General features: G+C 34.3%; 2 protein-coding genes across 5 annotated transcripts in view; one reads left to right on the plus strand and one right to left on the minus strand.

Annotated features, from left to right (window-relative positions):
• LOC125679934 (uncharacterized) lies at nucleotides 1-8631 on the minus strand. Of its 4 annotated transcripts, none has more exons than XM_048919383.2 (7): nucleotides 8491-8631; nucleotides 4224-4364; nucleotides 3809-4031; nucleotides 3057-3209; nucleotides 2599-2803; nucleotides 659-688; nucleotides 1-222 (listed from the first exon to the last, which is right to left on the minus strand). In XM_048919383.2, the coding sequence occupies exons 2-7, from the start codon at nucleotides 4320-4322 to the stop codon at nucleotides 186-188; spliced, it is 747 nt and encodes a 248-aa protein (XP_048775340.2). In that variant the 5' UTR covers nucleotides 4323-4364; nucleotides 8491-8631; the 3' UTR covers nucleotides 1-185. The 4 variants fall into 4 exon arrangements, with proteins under 4 accessions (XP_048775340.2, XP_048775344.2, XP_048775347.2 ...); XM_048919387.2 differs by having other exon boundaries at nucleotides 4224-4357; nucleotides 8491-8570; XM_048919390.2 differs by lacking the exon at nucleotides 659-688 and having other exon boundaries at nucleotides 8491-8630.
• Nucleotides 8632-8933: 302 nt separating this feature from the next.
• LOC125679956 (GMP synthase [glutamine-hydrolyzing]-like) overlaps nucleotides 8934-18516 on the plus strand; it is a 33401-nt gene continuing 23818 nt past the window's right edge. The window contains exon 1 of the mRNA XM_048919411.2: nucleotides 8934-9076. The gene's annotated coding sequence lies outside the window, so the exon portion shown is untranslated. The remainder of the gene's footprint in view (nucleotides 9077-18516) is intronic.

Consider the following 18516-nt stretch of genomic DNA (forward strand, 5'->3'; position numbering starts at 1 on the left):
TTGTACACGGATATCTTTAATACATAAACTTTGAACCGATGCAACAAAACAAATAATTTCAACAAGGTTGTTGGATAATATTTACATAAATCGCACATTGTATTGCATAAAACTATACACATTTGATTGAGTCTTCTTTAAGTACATGTAATGCAGTATCACAGTTAATGCTGGGTCGGGGTAATTCACGATTCCTGGAGATACATCTTCCGTCGTTGTAACCTGAAAATAGATCAAAACTAATGTTGGTAATCTCTGTGTGATAGTGAGTAATTTACACGATGAGGTCATGAAATCTTGGCGTGGTGTGACACAGATATTCTAAGCGGTGTGTAGGGGAAAATGAAACAGAAATAATATAGATAGATCGTGCAGTGGGTTAGATAATACATGTATTTTGAAACAACTTCAGAATACTAGTAATACTTCCATATGCATCTTGAATCACATCTATAAGTTTCAAATACAACAGAACAAAGCTTCAATTTGTGATATTTTATGCAGAAATTGGTTTTTTGAAAACAATGTTTATTCATTTATTTGCTACGTGCTTTCTGAATGTTTGAGGCTGAGATGCGTGATGAAAATAACTATACAGTGTATATTGATGACGTAGACAACATCAACAGGTGCACTGACAACAACTACAGTTATATACCTGACAAACAGTTCTGGTGTAAAACAATCCCTGTGCAAATGATGTAAAGTACAAAAAGAACATGTTAATTGAATATACACGCAATATCATATACATAAACATGTTTATACAGCAAAAATTAGAATATTATAAACAAGAGCTTGTTCTGCGTATGGTCAGTTTTTAAATCGATGCACTGAGGCTACTGATAAACAAGTTGATGGTGCAGGGGTTTCAACAATCTCGTTTAAAGTCAGCATTTCGCAAATTCTATGGTCGTTACAACGATCTAGTTTGCCAGTATAACCTTTCATTGGGTCAAATGTTGTCTGACGTGTTCCATACCGATTGTTGGACCGTTCTTGGCACACTGATTTTGACTACGGATTACTCCGTTTACCTGATCAAGTTATAGGATTAATGGATGGTGCGACCGGTCGACAGGGGTGCTTACTCTTCCTAGGCACCTGATCACAACTCTGGTATATCCAGGGATCCGTGTTTGCCCATGCACTCTCTATTTGCTTATTGGAGTTAGGAGATCGATCACTGTTCACCATCTTCGTCTTTCATATCATACATGTATAAAAATACTGTACATTTTTTTCTTCCATTTCATGTAGCTGTATTTTACATGACGACGCCTGAGTTGAAATATATTTGTTTACATAAATTGACACGTGAAATTTGCCTATTTTTTGTCAGTATTGTCATTACAAGGTGTTCCAAAGAGAAGATTGATGATGACTGCATTTTCATGTTAACTTTATAAAAATCAATTAATCATTTAATACTAGAATGTGGTTGGTATAATCAGTCTAAATTTCAAATATGCGGGGAACTTGTCAAAACCGGCCGTGCAGGACTGGTAGCTGTTCTGTCGGTTGGGCCAACATGTAATCAAAATACAACGAAACCAGATGGTGCCAGGTAAGAAAAATGTGTTTTCAGGCGGCTGTCAAGTTGGTTTGTGGTGGTCGCCATATAATTATCTGGCAGCCTCCAAATAAGTTTCTGGCAGTTGCCACATGAAGTTACCTGGCAGTCGCCATAAACTTTTCCGGCAGCTTCCAGGTATCCATACATGTATGGCGATCACCTGATAATTCTATACGCTGTGGCTGCCAAAAACTTGTTTGGCGGCCGCCAGAAATTTGTTTGGCGGCTATTTTCTGTCGACCGCCAAATATAATATTTTTCTCATTTCACACAAACCGGCGTCCGTACAAAATAGTTAGAGCTTTATTGACGATTACATGTATGGAGCGCCAAATTAACATAAACTCAAATAATTGAAGATATCTTCAATTATTTGAAGATATCATCAATTCAATTATTGCTCTTTTTAAATGAATTAATGCGCGCATTAAATCAATTATTGCTCTCATCAAATGAAATAATGCGTGCATCAATTCAATTATTGCTCTCATCAATTGATTTAATGCGCGCATTATATCAATTATTACTCTCTTCAATTGAATTGTAGCGTGCATCATTTCAATTGTTGATATCGTTAATTCATTTGAAGACATCATTAATTCAATTGAAGCGTGCATCAATTCAGCTGAAGAATTAATGCTATCATCAATTCAATTAATGCGCGCAATAATTCAGAATTGAAGATATCATTAATTATTTGAAGAGATTTTTAATTAAATTGTTGCGCGCATCAAATGAATTGATGATATCTTCAAATAATTGAAGATATCTTAAATTATTTGAGTTTATGTTAATTTGACACTCCATATACATGCCGCGTACATCACAAATTAACATCATCAGGACAATTGTGGTTAATCTGAAAATGTGTATTATGTTATATGTAACATAATACATATTTTCAGATTAACCACAACTGTCCTGATTTCTCAATTCAGTGTACCTTAGATTAAAACAGGGTTAGAGTTAATTTAATTTAATCAATCTGAAATATACTACGTTATTCTTGATTATGAACTTACGTGGTGAGAATTGGGACTGTTTTAGTATGGGCAGCAAATCGGTCTGTGTACTCGGAGTAAAATGGGAAGTTGTCTTTCTTATCCAGAACTCTCGACTCATTAAACCGTTTTATCTGTTCGTACTCAGCACTGGTTTTTGGATTGATGTCCTGTAAAATCTGTGTTCTGTTCAGAGGCACGGAAGAACCAAACCACGTTGTTGAGTCTGGAGAAAAATATAATTTAATTCAAATTTTAAAAGCAACTTTATTCACGTGCGATATATATTCGCGAGAACACCTTTCTTGCAAATACGTATCGTCACGAACCAGACAATTCATTCGCGGAAAATACTGTTTGTGTGTGGTTTTTCCACCTATGATTTCCGAATAAAAGCAGTCTCTATACAAGCGCGTAAACAAGTACATGAATTCGTCTATTATAACATTTGGCCATCAATAACAGCGCAATTTTCTCACTGGGATTTCTGAGGGCATAATATCCTTCCGCCGGTCGACCGTAGGACATGTTGAGTTGTCCAGGCAAGTTTGTTGGTTGTCTTCGGTAGAGTTCGGTTGTCAAAAATCGATTGGGATCTTCTGGTTTGTTGAAATGCTGCATGGTTCTATTTCCTGGAATGAAAGACGATGCAAAGCTTACAATAATTGTCTATTTATCATACATTCATGTTGTTCTTTGCGAGGTGAGGATAACAGGAAAATTTTAATAACCAGTTTTTACCAATCATGTATATACTTAATTCTTGTAGACGGTCGTGTGTATGGATAAATCAAACTTGTATTAAAGAATCGCTAAAATGCTAATCTGAACTGGTATGTGGAATAATATTGAAAGAAATTTAAGAACATGTACAATGTACATGTGTTTGCAAAAGCATTATTGATGACTTTCATGATGTCATGTAATATACATATTTTTCAAACGACATAAAATTATTTCTAAACAAATGATTTTGTAAAATCCCCAAGTTTAATGAGCTAATGAATACAAACAATGTGGTATTTCAAAAATAAAACGTGGCAACATTGTGAAGATTTTTATTTAGTGCTGCCTACTCTTCCTGAACTAATGTAATTACACCATTTATTTTTCCATACATACTTGTATATTTTGTGGCCCTAGGTACCTGTAACCTTTGTTTATATTGGTATATTTGTGTTTGTACCTCATGTACCAGTTTTGAGTGAATAAAGAATCAAATAGAACCTACCAACTTTGTCGGGTCCCCATCTCTCGGATGCACCATGTCGACAGGTGTTGTGGAGTTGTGGCGGATCCCGTTGCCATTGGGCGTCGATCCAACAGAGAGGTTCTTTTTGATTGTGGCCGCGGAACAAATGCTGGTTGGTATTCGTGGCATATCTGTCCCTGTACCAACCCTTCTCTGGGTAAGACTTCTCTGGTCGGCTTATCATAAAAAAGGCACCAGGGTCCTACAAGAAATACAGGACGAGTAAAGCATGTACTCAGTTCCATCTTATATTAAACTGATATACATTTAGGTAAATACATGTGCATGTGCACATATCCAGTTTGATAATTAATAATAACCATATCGAACATGTCACGAAGTATGGTGATTTTATTTGTCGCACTACATATAGACGTTGACTTATTTGTATTACCCTGGGAATATTATTAATCTGTTTGTCTGTTAAAGTTGTGTACGGATCCCGGGCCGTCCTGAGCTTCTTTGTAATCATGTCTATCCCAAGTGAAGCCATGGTGTCTTCTTGCTCTTGGTGAGTGACCAGTACCCCTACAAACTGCAATAATTAATATTATTATATAGATACGACATTTAAAGGAAGTGCCCGAACTCACTTCCTTCTAAATAGCTTAACTTATCTACACGTACTGGTAAAATTTGAATGCAGTGCATGGTATACCAATATATGTAACCAATATATGTAATGAAAAGATACCGACTTAGAATCTAAAATCACAACGATTTATTAAGACCAATTATGAGCCCACATAAGGAAAACTATACAATAATTGACATTTCTAAGACGAAGACTATATTATTTAGTTACCTGACAAGTACAACATTTACTGAGTCCTACGGGTGAATATCACAAACATCTTATTTAGTTACCTGACAAGTACAACATTTATTGAGTCCTACGGGTGAATATCACAAACATCTTATTTAGTTACCTGACAAGTACAACATTTATTGAGTCCTACGGGTGAATATCACAAACATCTTATTTAGTTACCTGACAAGTACAACATTTATTGAGTCCTACGGGTGAATATCACAAACATCTTATTTAGTTACCTGACAAGTACAACATTTATTGAGTCCTACGGGTGAATATCACAAACATCTTATTTAGTTACCTGACAAGTACAACATTTATTGAGTCCTACGGGTGAATATCACAAACATCTTATTTAGTTACCTGACAAGTACAACATTTATTGAGTCCTACGGGTGAATATCACAAACATCTTATTTAGTTACCTGACAAGTACAACATTTATTGAGTCCTACGGGTGAATATCACAAACATCTTATTTAGTTACCTGACAAGTACAACATTTATTGAGTCCTACGGGTGAATATCACAAACATCTTATTTAGTTACCTGACAAGTACAACATTTATTGAGTCCTACGGGTGAATATCACAAACATCTTATTTAGTTACCTGACAAGTACAACATTTATTGAGTCCTACGGGTGAATATCACAAACATCTTATTTAGTTACCTGACAAGTACAACATTTATTGAGTCCTACGGGTGAATATCACAAACATCTTATTTAGTTACCTGACAAGTACAACATTTATTGAGTCCTACGGGTGAATATCACAAACATCTTATTTAGTTACCTGACAAGTACAACATTTATTGAGTCCTACGGGTGAATATCACAAACATCTTATTTAGTTACCTGACAAGTACAACATTTATTGAGTCCTACGGGTGAATATCACAAACATCTTATTTAGTTACCTGACAAGTACAACATTTATTGAGTCCTACGGGTGAATATCACAAACATCTTATTTAGTTACCTGACAAGTACAACATTTATTGAGTCCTACGGGTGAATATCACAAACATCTTATTTAGTTACCTGACAAGTACAACATTTATTGAGTCCTACGGGTGAATATCACAAACATCTCAGGTTGCTATGTAATTATTTACAGAAGTATAAACTTTTACAATATCAAATAGTTTACAATTAAAAAAATTACATTGCATACACAGTGAATAAAATTCCCCCCAACATACATTTCTATAATGCACAAAGTCTCCTTGACCTCTGATTTCATATGGGGGTGGAGGTACCTTAACACACTTTAACTTAATAGTATATATACGATATATTTAATGTAAAGCTGTAGCATTTTCCATCGAATAACTGTAGACTTTTAAAAGTGCTTGATTTTTGTTTCTTGTCCAACAGATTGTTTCAAAATTCATATTAAGCAGTTCATGTATCAATGTTTATTAGGTAATAGTATTTGTTAAGTAATGTTGTATGATCAACGTTTATTAGGTAATAGAATTTGTTAAGTAATGTTGTGTGATCAATGTTTATTAGGTAATAGTATTTGTTAAGTAATGTTGTGTGATCAATGTTTATTAGGTAATAGTATTTGTTAAGTAATGTTGTGTGATCATTGTTTATTAGGTAATAGAATTTGTTAAGTAATGTTGTGTGATCAATGTTTATTAGGTAATAGTATTTGTTAAGTAATGATGTGTGATCAATGTTTATTAGGTAATAGTATTTGTTAAGTAATGTTGTGTGATCATTGTTTATTAGGTAATAATATTTGTTAAGTAATGTTGTGTGATCATTGTTTATTAGGAAATAGTATTTGTTAAGTAATGTTGTGTGATCAATGTTTATTAGGTAATAGTATTTGTTAAGTAATGTTGTGTGATCAATGTTTATTAGGTAATAGTATTTGTTAAGTAATGTTGTGTGATCATTGTTTATTAGGTAATAATATTTGTTAAGTAATGTTGTGTGATCATTGTTTATTAGGTAATAGAATTTGTTAAGTAATGTTGTGTGATCAATGTTTATGAGGTAATAGTATTTGTTAAGTAATGTTGTGTGATCATTGTTTATTAGGTAATAATATTTGTTAAGTAATGTTGTGTGATCATTGTTTATTAGGTAATAGAATTTGTTAAGTAATGTTGTGTGATCATTGTTTATTAGGTAATAGAATTTGTTAAGTAATGTTGTGTGATCAATGTTTATTAGGTAATAGTATTTGTTAAGTAATGTTGTGTGATCATTGTTTATTAGGTAATAATATTTGTTAAGTAATGTTGTGTGATCATTGTTTATTAGGTAATAATATTTGTTAAGTAATGTTGTGTGATCAATGTTTATTAGGTAATAATATTTGTTAAGTAATGTTGTGTGATCATTGTTTATTAGGTAATAGAATTTGTTAAGTAATGTTGTGTGATCATTGTTTATTAGGTAATAGAATTTGTTAAGTAATGTTGTGTGATCATTGTTTATTAGGTAATAGAATTTGTTAAGTAATGTTGTGTGATCATTGTTTATTAGGTAATAGTATTTGTTAAGTAATGTTGTGTGATCATTGTTTATTAGGTAATAGAATTTGTTAAGTAATGTTGTGTGATCATTGTTTATTAGGTAATAGTATTTGTTAAGTAATGTTGTGTGATCATTGTTTATTAGGTAATAGTATTTGTTAAGTAATGTTGTGTGATCATTGTTTATTAGGTAATAGAATTTGTTAAGTAATGTTGTGTGATCATTGTTTATTAGGTAATAGAATTTGTTAAGTAATGTTGTATGATCAACGTTTATTTGATACTTTGTATTGCTCTTCAACTTCTTAAAATTCGCAGCAGGATACCGTCGGATAAGGGGTGTTATCTGAGAGCCTGCTATTAATTTTTGATTAATAACGGTCCATTGGATTTGCGATGCTGACGGGATAGAGAGGACCAGTTCTACTGATGCGACGTAGATGTGTCGATTTCAGAGGCTCAAACAAAGCAGGATCGTGAAAATTTGGTAATTAATTAATTAATTAATCTTCTATCTACTATCTTTGGGATTTTATTGGATTTACCAGGTGTCACCCCAAAATTCATCGAAGATTTCACTGAGATCCTTGGTAAAATATTTAAGCACCACGTGCAGGGTTTCTCTGAAATTGATATTTAGTAACGAAAATAATTAAACAGCAATCACCCTTTTTGCCCTTAATGACCACCAAGCACCAATTTGCACCGAAAAGTCACTTGGTGACTGGTGTGAGTTTTGGTGATTTTGGTGGATATACTCAGATAAAATGAAGTAATTATCCGGTGTTACATGGAATGAAGGTGAACTATCATTAGTTATTCAATCGTATAGGTAATCAAAGAGAGCTGGGATTACACTGTATTATTGGTTTCGTTCTATATTTCATAATATCTCAGGTTTTTTTCTTCTTAGAATAGTCTTTTAAAATATGTTATTATCATCATAAAAATACGGAAAGGCATAAATCTGAAAACAAAACGTATACATATTGTAACAATTAAAAATCCCATTAAAGATTTATATTTATGTGATATTTACCAATGTATATAATAGTGATATTGTTGTAAATCATAGTTTCTCTCTCTCTCTGTACGTGTATATGTGATCTTATATACTAACAAAATATGTTGACGAGGTCGCTATATATATATATATATATAGATAGATAGATAGATAGATAGATAGATAGATAGGTAGATAGCGCTAGCTACACTATGTACACTCATACACTGGCATGTATTTACAGGTGCCCTTGTAAAGATATCGTGTATACAATAGAATCTTAGATATGTATATCAAATATTAGTTATACATAAATTATAAAGACATTTAACAACTTTTGCTTACCTGTCCCTCGATATCAAAGCTATTACCTGCTTTGCTCAAGTAAATTGTTGACACCGGAAGTAGTTTGTTGCTACAACGGTTTAGAGGCCATTCTTGACAACCATTTACAGAAGGTGTAAATGATCCAAATGACAGATGTTACAAAAGAGAACAAAACATAATCATTATTTGTGAATTTCTAAAGTTGCTTCTTTTACAATATTACATAATCACAATTCCATAATCCGAGGCTTTAATAGGCTATAGGCTAACTAGTATTGTTTTCCCCTGTGTTTTATTATTTCATTCTAAATAATCAGAATTTGATTTGAAAGATTCTAAATTTTCTAATTAAAATTTATCAACTTTCCACTTTTTTTTCTTTATTTTTTTTTTACCGAAATAAAGGACAGTACAACCTTATTCATATCATAAGTAAAGAAGAAAAAATATCGGGCTCGATATTATATAAAACAATTGTACGCATGCGTATAGATGGAAATCTTCCGCGAAAATTCGGCTGTTTTAGTGGTAGAAGGTTGCGAGACGTTTGCAGCCACAGTGCAGATGATATCGAATTAATTCTGTAGATAAAGATACATAGAAGGTAATTTCATGTTTATTCTAAATATAAGCGTTTATGAAGTTTGGTCTGCTTTAACTCGTATCCTGAAATGTGTTTTGCAAATTTAACGACCCCACGTTGCCCTTTCTGTTTTTCTTTCAGATCGCTCACTGGTTTGATATTTTGTATAAAGTCAAATTATAATATTTGCAAATCCTATTACAAAACATTTTCTTGAGAGTTTGGGTTGAATATCATTGTCAGAATAGTTTATTTTGAAATTGATACAACCCTTTCGAGTTCCTGTACAAATTATGGTAGCAGGTCGTTCCGTCCCACAGTCGGTCCGTCCCTAGTCGATCCGTCCTTAGACGGTCCGTCCCATGGTCGATTCGGCCCATTTTGCTTAGTCAATCCGGCCCCTCCAATTTTTTTTTTATCAAAGATATAATAAATGATTATTACTGAAGAAAATTAGATAACTGCCGAAGTTAGACGTGTAAATAAAATTGTTTATACAACCCTTAAAGCTGTATGACCCGATGTTCATGTATTATTTTTGTACATAATTACTTTAAAGCAGATTAATTACTTTATAAAGTTATTAACTTTCCCTTAATTACATGCTTGAAAACATCTGCATGTAAAAGAAAACAGTGCGAATATTATTTAGAAAGTAAATATAGTGGGTACATATATAAATCATCCCATAATAGACGTCTATAAATAGACCCACGCGCGTCAGGGGAATCCCAACATGATGTATTAAGTCATACGCAACTGTCTAGTTTTAAGGCTGAAAGAGCGTAAAACAACGAATTACTAAGAGGTATTTGATATTTTTATTTCTATTGAACTTATTGTACGGTACTGTTATAACAAAATGCACAGCTTTACACAAATAAGACCACCAATGATCTGAAAGTTTGCACTGGTCACATGACTGTCACTTGAAATGGCAAAGTGACACGGTTATTTGTAAACATCGATTTAAAATCAAATAATTTGGGTTAAAACAGGTGAAATAATTTATGATATGTCGTACAGCCTCATAACTACATATGTGCGATGATTTAATAGCGTTTTTACGAGATGGAAAAAAATATTGTAATTCGGACCATACAGCTTTAACTGGGATTTATAATTTTTGTTTGAAGTGCTATGGTTCTGAAAATGTGTGCCCATTAATTATTGTAAAAACATTCTTATTCAACTATGTATATAACAATCAATGTAAATGTCAGGGTTCGAAATTAACTCATGTCCGTAAGTCCGAGATTAGTAAAAAACGTGTCGGACTAGTGAACTCTCAGTAGCACTAGTCCGTACGGACTAGTGAAAATCCAGAAATCAATCTTGAATTCGTAAAGATTTTTAGCAAGATTTCTCTGAGTCTCTTAGATGTTTGAACTTATGGTTGATTACCTGCATGGTCAAGTGTTTGCATGACTATGACAGCCTGATCTTCCAAACACATGGAGTGCGTTCGAGACCGCCGTTCTTCGAACGTGCACAAATTGTCAAATTCCTGCCAATTCCGAACGCAAAGTGCACATCACGAGAACATGTTCTAGGTGCAAGAATTGCAAGTAGTGTGGTTTAAGAACATGCACCTTGTGCGCACATGTTCTTGTCATTCGCAACTCTAACACAGTAGTTCATAACACTATAGCTCATGACTTGGTCAATTGAGTGAATTTTATTGACTTTATTGATAAAATTTCGAACTGTGACTCTAAGATCTGAGCACCAAAACAACAGGAACGTCGATCTCCAACGCACTTATGGACGTTTATAAAAGGATTAACTTGGAGGTTAATATTGTATGCTTCTGAAGATCTCGAGTGCGAAATAAAATATGGTGGTCTCTTTTTCTTTTGTAGGTGTCAGAAATTGAATTGTTTGCAACTGTGATGTGTTTGGTTTGATTAAATACTACTGAATAAAATGAAGATCATTTAATATAATATACTGGACGGACTAGTGAAATGCTTTGCGGACTAGTGAACATCAACAGTGACTAGTCCGTACAGACTAGTGCTTGAAAAAGTTAATTTCGAACCCTGAATGTGTGTCCCATGAGTGTCCACTGATCATTGTGAAAATACCTTAGTGAAAACAGTTTTTATAACTGTATTGTTGTGCAACCTTTGATCATTAATTACGAGCTTACAGTAACCTAACTATTAGAATTTTTTTTTAAACTCCAGAAGTGCGAAGAATTGCTCATGATTTGGAAATATAATGTGGCAGGTATAGAAATATTCCAATAAATGACAGAGTATGTAAATTTTGTCTAAAAATAAAAGGTATTCTTTGTATTGAAAATGAAGCCCACTTTATCAAATATTGTGATGTGTATAATGATCTTAGAAAAATATGTCAAATATCAAAACATCTCTTGTTTGTTTTTGGGAAATACTGAAAGCTTATTTCAATATGGAGGAACACATACCTTAAATGTTTTGGCAAAGTATGTTTTTCTTGCTTTTAAAAGAAGAGACATTTGTTACAATAAACAGTCTCAAGAAGATTAATATACATTACGTGTGATAATGTCTTATTAGTCTGCAATCAAGCCATAAATACCATAGAGCATATTAAAGGATGACTACCTGATGACAGAAGATGTCAGCGGCACACAATCCATGAAGATGAAATACGCAGATGAATTAAACCAATTTAGTACTGTAAATGATACTTGGAAAAATAAGATTTTTTCTGGGCCGGATTGACTAGGGGACGTATTAACTAGGGGACGGATAGTCTAGGGACGGATTGATTATGGGACGGAACGTCTAGAAACCCAAATTATCACAAGAGTTTGAAATTTTATCAATAAAGTCAATAAAATTCACTTGATTGACCAAGCCATGAGCTATGCTTTAGCATAGCGAACAGGAATGAAACGCTGTTTTGGAGAAATCTCGAGTTTCGCTTTGAACCGCCGCGCAATGAATATAACTCGTCAGTATTTATCACTAACAACATCTGCCTACTTAGGTTTGCCTCCTAACCCCTCTCTAATGCTGTCAGTATTCACTTTATTCGATTTCGTGTAAACATTGACTTTACCGAGGACCCATTGTAATACGTCACATTCACTCCGGGCCTGACATTTTAGTAATCCAATGATTTCCCGCACATGCAACTTTCTAAACAGTTATCGCCCTTTGTTTTTAAACTCTGAACATAGTTTCTTACCTCAAAATATAATAATTGATATGACATAGGATTTTGTATGTTGTGTTATATTTCATTTGATTAAAAAAGTATGTGGGAGGATTAATAGCATTTTATTATTTTTTTAAAACTTGAAATTATAAGGAATACAAAAATGTCAGGCCCGGAGTGAAGGTGACGTATTACAATGGGTCCTCGGTAAAGTCAATGTTTACACGGAATCGAATAAAGTGGATACTGACAGCATTAGAGAGGGGTTAGGAGGCAAACCTAAGTAGGCAAATGTTGTTAGTGATAAATACTGACGAGTTATATTCATTGCGCGGCGGTTCAAAGTGAAACTCGAGATTTCTCCAAAACAGCATTTCATTCCTGTTCGCTATGCTAACGCATAGCTCATGGCTTGGTCAATCAAGTGAATTTTATTGACTTTATTGATAAAATTTCAAACTCCTACTAAAATATCAAAATTTAAAAAAAATGAAGTGGTTTAATATCTTTTATTTCATAACAAAACAAACAATGACAATTAAAGTCTGAGGAAACTCCAATTTCACAATGTAAATGAGGGGATTAAAGTCTGAGAAATCTCCAATGTGTCACAATGTAAAAACGGGGATTAAAGTCTGAGGAAACTCCAATGTCACATTGAAAAAGCGGGGATTGAAGTCTGAGGAATCTCATGTCACAATGAAAGAGCGGGGATTAAAGTCTGAGGAATCGTGTTCCTGTTAAAAGCCATTTTTAAATTATGAATTTGATCCCGACTATTAAAAGGGCTATTTTTAACCCCGAAATTATATTGTATCGTCGAAACACTGTATCGTATATCGCTGGACAGGCGTATACCGGTACATTTCGATATATCGATATATTGATTCACCCCTAATTGATACTAAATTGAAAGTAAATGGATATTTAGAATGAGCAGGTAGTCCTTTACTAAAATTGTAAATTTGATGATCCCTGGGGTAGGGGTTCTGACCCCAGGGTGGGGCCAAACTTTGTATACAGTATTTATCTGTAAGTTTGCTGATACTGTATAAAATGTAAATGTATACTTAGGAATAGCAGAAAAGGATGTACAAAAAATGGTAATTTTACAACCCAGGGTTTTGACTCCAGGATGGGTCCAAATTAGTCATATCTTTTAATGTTAATACACCTATTATATTCTTTATAGCCTTTTATCAGTGTATGCATTTCTGAGGGTATTGAAGTATTAAGAACACATCTTGTTTTATACTGTTGCTGAACATTAGAATTTAGCTTAGATATTCAGAACAGGTATTTTTTTCTAGATTTCATAGCCCTTGGGAGTAGTGATACTTTTTCACTAGTACTCAGGTGACTGATAAGACCTGTGGGCCTCTTGTTTATGTTCTGACTTCATAATGCTGTGATTTAATTTTTTTTTTATGTTTAGTTGGTTTTCAATTCAGTTCTAGCTCACATGAGGTGTGAGCTTTTTTAAGTTTTCTGATCACCTTTTGTCTGTTTGTCCATCTCTCGGTATTTTAAGTTTTCACATTTTCATCTTCTCCAGAACCACTGCGCCAATTTTAATCAAACTTAGTACAAATTGTCCTTGGTTGAAGGGAATTCAAGTTTGTTGAAATAAAGGTCCATACTCATCGAAAGGGGGAGATAATCAATAAAAGGCTAGTATGTCTTATGGTGTGACCGTGTTTAAGGGTGAAGCAAAAAGTATTGGCATTAGTATCTTATGAGCCCGTTCCAAGCAGAAACCCCCCTTATGTGAATTTTTTTCGAAAATTATTTTTTGATGTTAAATGAATGTATACACCATGGGCATCATTCCCTAAAAATATTAAAGATATATTCAGTGTCGTTAATATTTTACAGTTAATCAAAGACAATAACTATATTTGAGCAATGATGTCGTTTTAAATATTGCTTTGACATCGTTTTATTGCGTTGACTTTTGAGAAGTAGGGTGGGTGTTGTCCTAACCGTTTGTCTTTACAAAGGTTCAACAAAATATAGGACTGCCTTCAGACTCACCTGATGACTAGGGCATTTCTTTAAATTAATTGTTTGTTTGGTTATGGATATACGTGGTTAAAATATTCATAATTCATTTAAGACCATTTGGCTGAAATTACGCTGAAATTACGCACCGGATGATATACATGAGTACAACTACGTATATGTAAAATCTCAAGATGTTTAAGTAGTATTCATGTGTATCCAGTGGCAGGTTTAAGAGGGGGGAGGGGGGGGGGGGGGGGCAGCTAGCGACCTCCCTATAAATTTTCAAATTTAAGATAAATCGTGGTCTCTTGTTTAGAAAAATGTACTAAACAATAAAAGAAGCAATAATTCCTCCCACTCCCAGAGAAATAAATGACAAACTCTTTTAATTTCTTGAATTACTTTATTGGGGGAACTTGACTTTTTCCCCCCCAAAAACCCTTAAAATCTGCTTTACTTTATTAATTTTACCGTATTAAAAATGATAGAAAATAATACAAATGACTAAATAGGAGACATATTTCAAGCCCTATAAAATCCAGGAGCTTCCGGGGGTTTCGCCCCCTGGGTCCCCACCAGGGCTTCCCCCTGGACCCACTGGGGGCCTCAAGGCAGCCCACAACCTCATAAAGTTGCGCCCGCCGTAACCGCAAATCCTGGATCTAGTAGTGCATGTATTTTTAAAATATAATGAAATCCTAGGCACATGATCCCATGCACCTATGGTATATTTATATCCTGGGGTCCGTGTTTGCCCAACTCTCTATTTTGCATTGCTTATAGGAGTTGTGAGATTGATCATTCGTTATCTTCACCTTTCACTTCGACATTGATCAAGATAATGTTACCAGTCTATTCATATCTCGATACATAACTATGAAAATCATATGCTTTGATTATTCATGTTTTGAATTAAAAAATTATTACAAGAGATTGACGCCTGATTAAAAAAAAAATAAATTCAAATACTTGGGACGGGGGTTCGGAAGGGAGTAAGTAGTCTTGCAGGTGTTGTTGTCCGACATCAATAATAAAATACCCTTAAAAAGTGCACACTGTACTTGGAACTTTCTGCTATTGGTGATTGAAACAAAAGAAACATGTTATAATTTACAGTGCTGTGTTCAACATTTATCATATTTTCATTTATAGGACGCTGTAGGTCAATCGTAGAGCAGGCTGCCTCCCCTCCCCCTTTTTTGGGACGGTTATTTTGTAATGCAAATTAAAGATATATTGGGTGACTGTCCCCCCCCCCCCCCCCCCCCACTATTTTTAGCAATAGTAGTGAATGGGAATAATGTATAATGATTTATGAATGAGAATTATTTAGCAAAGTACTGAGCAGTAATAGAAAAATACCCCCTCCACAATTTAAGAAAATGAAGCAAGTGAAAACATTTTAAGCTCTCATGGTAGAAGATCCTAACCTACCCCACGCCCTTATGATTTAAGAAAACGAAGTCTGAGATATTCATTAGTTGTCGTGAATCATAATAGAATACTCCAACGCTCCCGTCTCCTCCTACCCCCATTCCCCGAATCAGGATTCTAGAATTTTGAAGATCAGCGAAAAACTTTTTGGCTGCTCAAGTATTTTTAAGAAGCCAACTTCCATACCCCCTCCGTCCCTGGAAAACGATACGTGCGATATCAGATATGACCTAAAGTGAGAGCAACAGCAAAATAAAAAGAACAAAACACACACACAACGAAGGTCCCGTGTTGCGGCAAGCGTACCATAAAAGATGTCTTTATTAACAAAGGAGAACCCATGATCTTGCCGATCATATTTTCTTTTAACTTGGGGGGGGGTGTCATTTTCTATATTTTTTTTTAATGACATCCACATTCCATACATGCATCACTCTAAGGCGAGCTTATGTTTTATTAACACTGATAGTAAGAAATTGAAGACCCATATAACTAATGTTTCAAATATTTATTCGTTATTTGGTGATTGAAAAGTAGCATTGTCATAAAAGTGTGGACATATATCATTCCTAACTAGATGCATCTATAAAATCTGTAAATATTCTTTAGTATGTCTGCACTTGCATCAAATAAAAATTCTGATTGACTTCATGGAGTCCGAACTGATCCTGCTTTACTTCGATCACTTTAGTTTTTATTACTGTAAAATGTTATAGCTTCCACTTTGTAGGCCTACATAATTTCTCTAGACTACTGCATTTGTCCATGCATTGTTAGCTAACCTTCCTGTGTTAATTGTCCCGTGGGGATCCGGGTTAGGTCCTCAGTACCCTTGCTTGTCGTAGAAGGCGACCAAATGGGGTGGTCCTTCGGATGAGACTGCAAAAACCGAGGTCCCGTGTCACAGCAGGTGTGGCACGATAAAGATACCTCCCTGCTCAAAGGCCATAAGCGCTGAGCATTTATAAGCGGAAATTTTGCAGCCCTTCACCGGCAGTGGTGACGTCTCCATATATGCCATATGAGTGAAATATTATCGAAAGGGACGGTAAACAATATTCAATCATTCTTGTGTTAATTTTGTGGAATAGATGATATATTCTTGATAAATATAGAAAAGAATAAACAAGTAGAAATAACATGTTCAACTTTTAACAATACAAATCAAACTATGTCAACTACATTTATACACACACACACACACCGCAATGCACCACATTTAATTTGTTTTATTTATGTTGAAATAAAGTTTAAATTTTATATTTAAAACAACAATAAGATATGTACTCTACGGGTTATTTAGAAATAGTATACCACCGATACCAAAACAAGATCATATCCCAGCCAACTAACCAACCTTGTCACCCCCTCCTCTGATTAAAAAAGCCAGGGAAAATAAGAAAAAAATAAAGTAAATATAAAAAAGGTTAATATTAAAAAAAAATGTTATCGAGTACTCAACACTACTAACATGAATAAATCTTTTAATCAATACAGCTTGAACTAAATCTTAAAAGTAAGGAATTTATTCATTTATTAATTAATTAATTAACTTGCATTTTGGCTAAGGAATATTCATATCATCATGAATATTTATTTTCTTTTTGTGTCGCCTGCGTTACACGCAGTGGCGACATATAGGGATCACTATCCGTCGTCCTGCGTCGTCGTCTGGCGTCGTCGTCGTCACAAAAAATTTCTGTCACAGTTTTCTCAAGAACCACATGGGACAACTCCCTGATATTTGGCACAGAGCATCAGTGTGGCCAACTGTATTGTGTAAGACATTTTCGAATCTGTCGCTTATCAACTTCCTGTTTGCCGGGACTTAGAATTTTTTACAGCAAAAAAATTTCTGTCACAGTTTTCTCAAGAACCACATGGGGCAACTCCCTGATATTTGGCACAGAGCATCAGTGTGGCCAACTGTATTGTGTAAGACATTTTTGAATCTGTCGCTTATCAACTTCCTGGTTGCCGGGACTTAGAATTTTTTACAGCAAAAAAAAAAATTTACTTTTTCAACATTAGCAGGTGACACATGTCTTCCGGGGAAGACTTAATACTGCGTTTCCAAATTAATCCGTTTAAAAAAAATTACAAAAAAATCCAAGCTTTATTTTGAATAGGCCCGATCGGATTAAAATTCTAAATTGACTTTACATTTCATAATTTAATGCTCTGCATTGCGCGCCATACATTAAATGTATCATCATTTTGCTTCAATCGCGGAGTAAACTTATCGGCGCTTCATTCGCGGAGCAAATTTATTAATGCTTTCGTTGGTAGGTCTGTATTTGTTTTATTCTGCATACAGTAGTGGGTGAACGCGTCATTTATGGAAATGCACCCACAATTTTCTTTTCGGTACGTAGGCCGACACGAAAATAAAAAATGACACCAGGCCCAAGCATTGTTCGCCCGTCAATTACGAAAGTATACTTGTAAAATTTTGCATTGGAAATGAATATCGCACTTAGAGTTTTATTCCAGTATATATCATTTAGATTTTAGATTCCACAAATTTGTTTACAAGCAAAGACAAGCACAATGTTATGACGATGCGCTACTTTAATATTGTATGGCAGCCGATATCACGGAAATTGATTAACCGCGATACATACACAAAATATTAATTTTCTGAAATTTCTCAATGCATGAAAGCCTATTTACAGGTACATGTGTATTTGAATAAAACCATTTCCACAAAGGTTGGAAATGTGAATTTTCAGTACCTTAAGTTGCATTGATCAAGTGCTTTGATTTTAAAAATATATCCACTCTGTGGCGTCTTGGTTAGCGTTTATAGGTTATCATTAAATTTTGTCACGTTTTCTTTTCTCCCGAATGAAATTACGTCGCATATTTTC

The sequence above is a fragment of the Ostrea edulis genome, chromosome 1 (genome assembly GCF_947568905.1).
Source record: "Ostrea edulis chromosome 1, xbOstEdul1.1, whole genome shotgun sequence".
Classification (NCBI taxonomy): Eukaryota; Metazoa; Mollusca; class Bivalvia; order Ostreida; family Ostreidae; genus Ostrea; species Ostrea edulis.

Bases quoted from the DNA above. Each gene is read 5' to 3' on its own strand.
- LOC125679934 (XM_048919383.2), bottom strand. From the start codon at position 4,322: ATGGCTTCACTTGGGATAGACATGATTACAAAGAAGCTCAGGACGGCC. The intron at 3,210-3,808 runs GTAGGTTCTATT...CTTTCATTCCAG, and splicing joins ATGGGGACCCGACAAAGTTG to GAAATAGAACCATGCAGCAT. The intron at 223-658 runs GTATATAACTGT...ATCTATTTTCAG, and splicing joins ACACCAGAACTGTTTGTCAG to GTTACAACGACGGAAGATGT.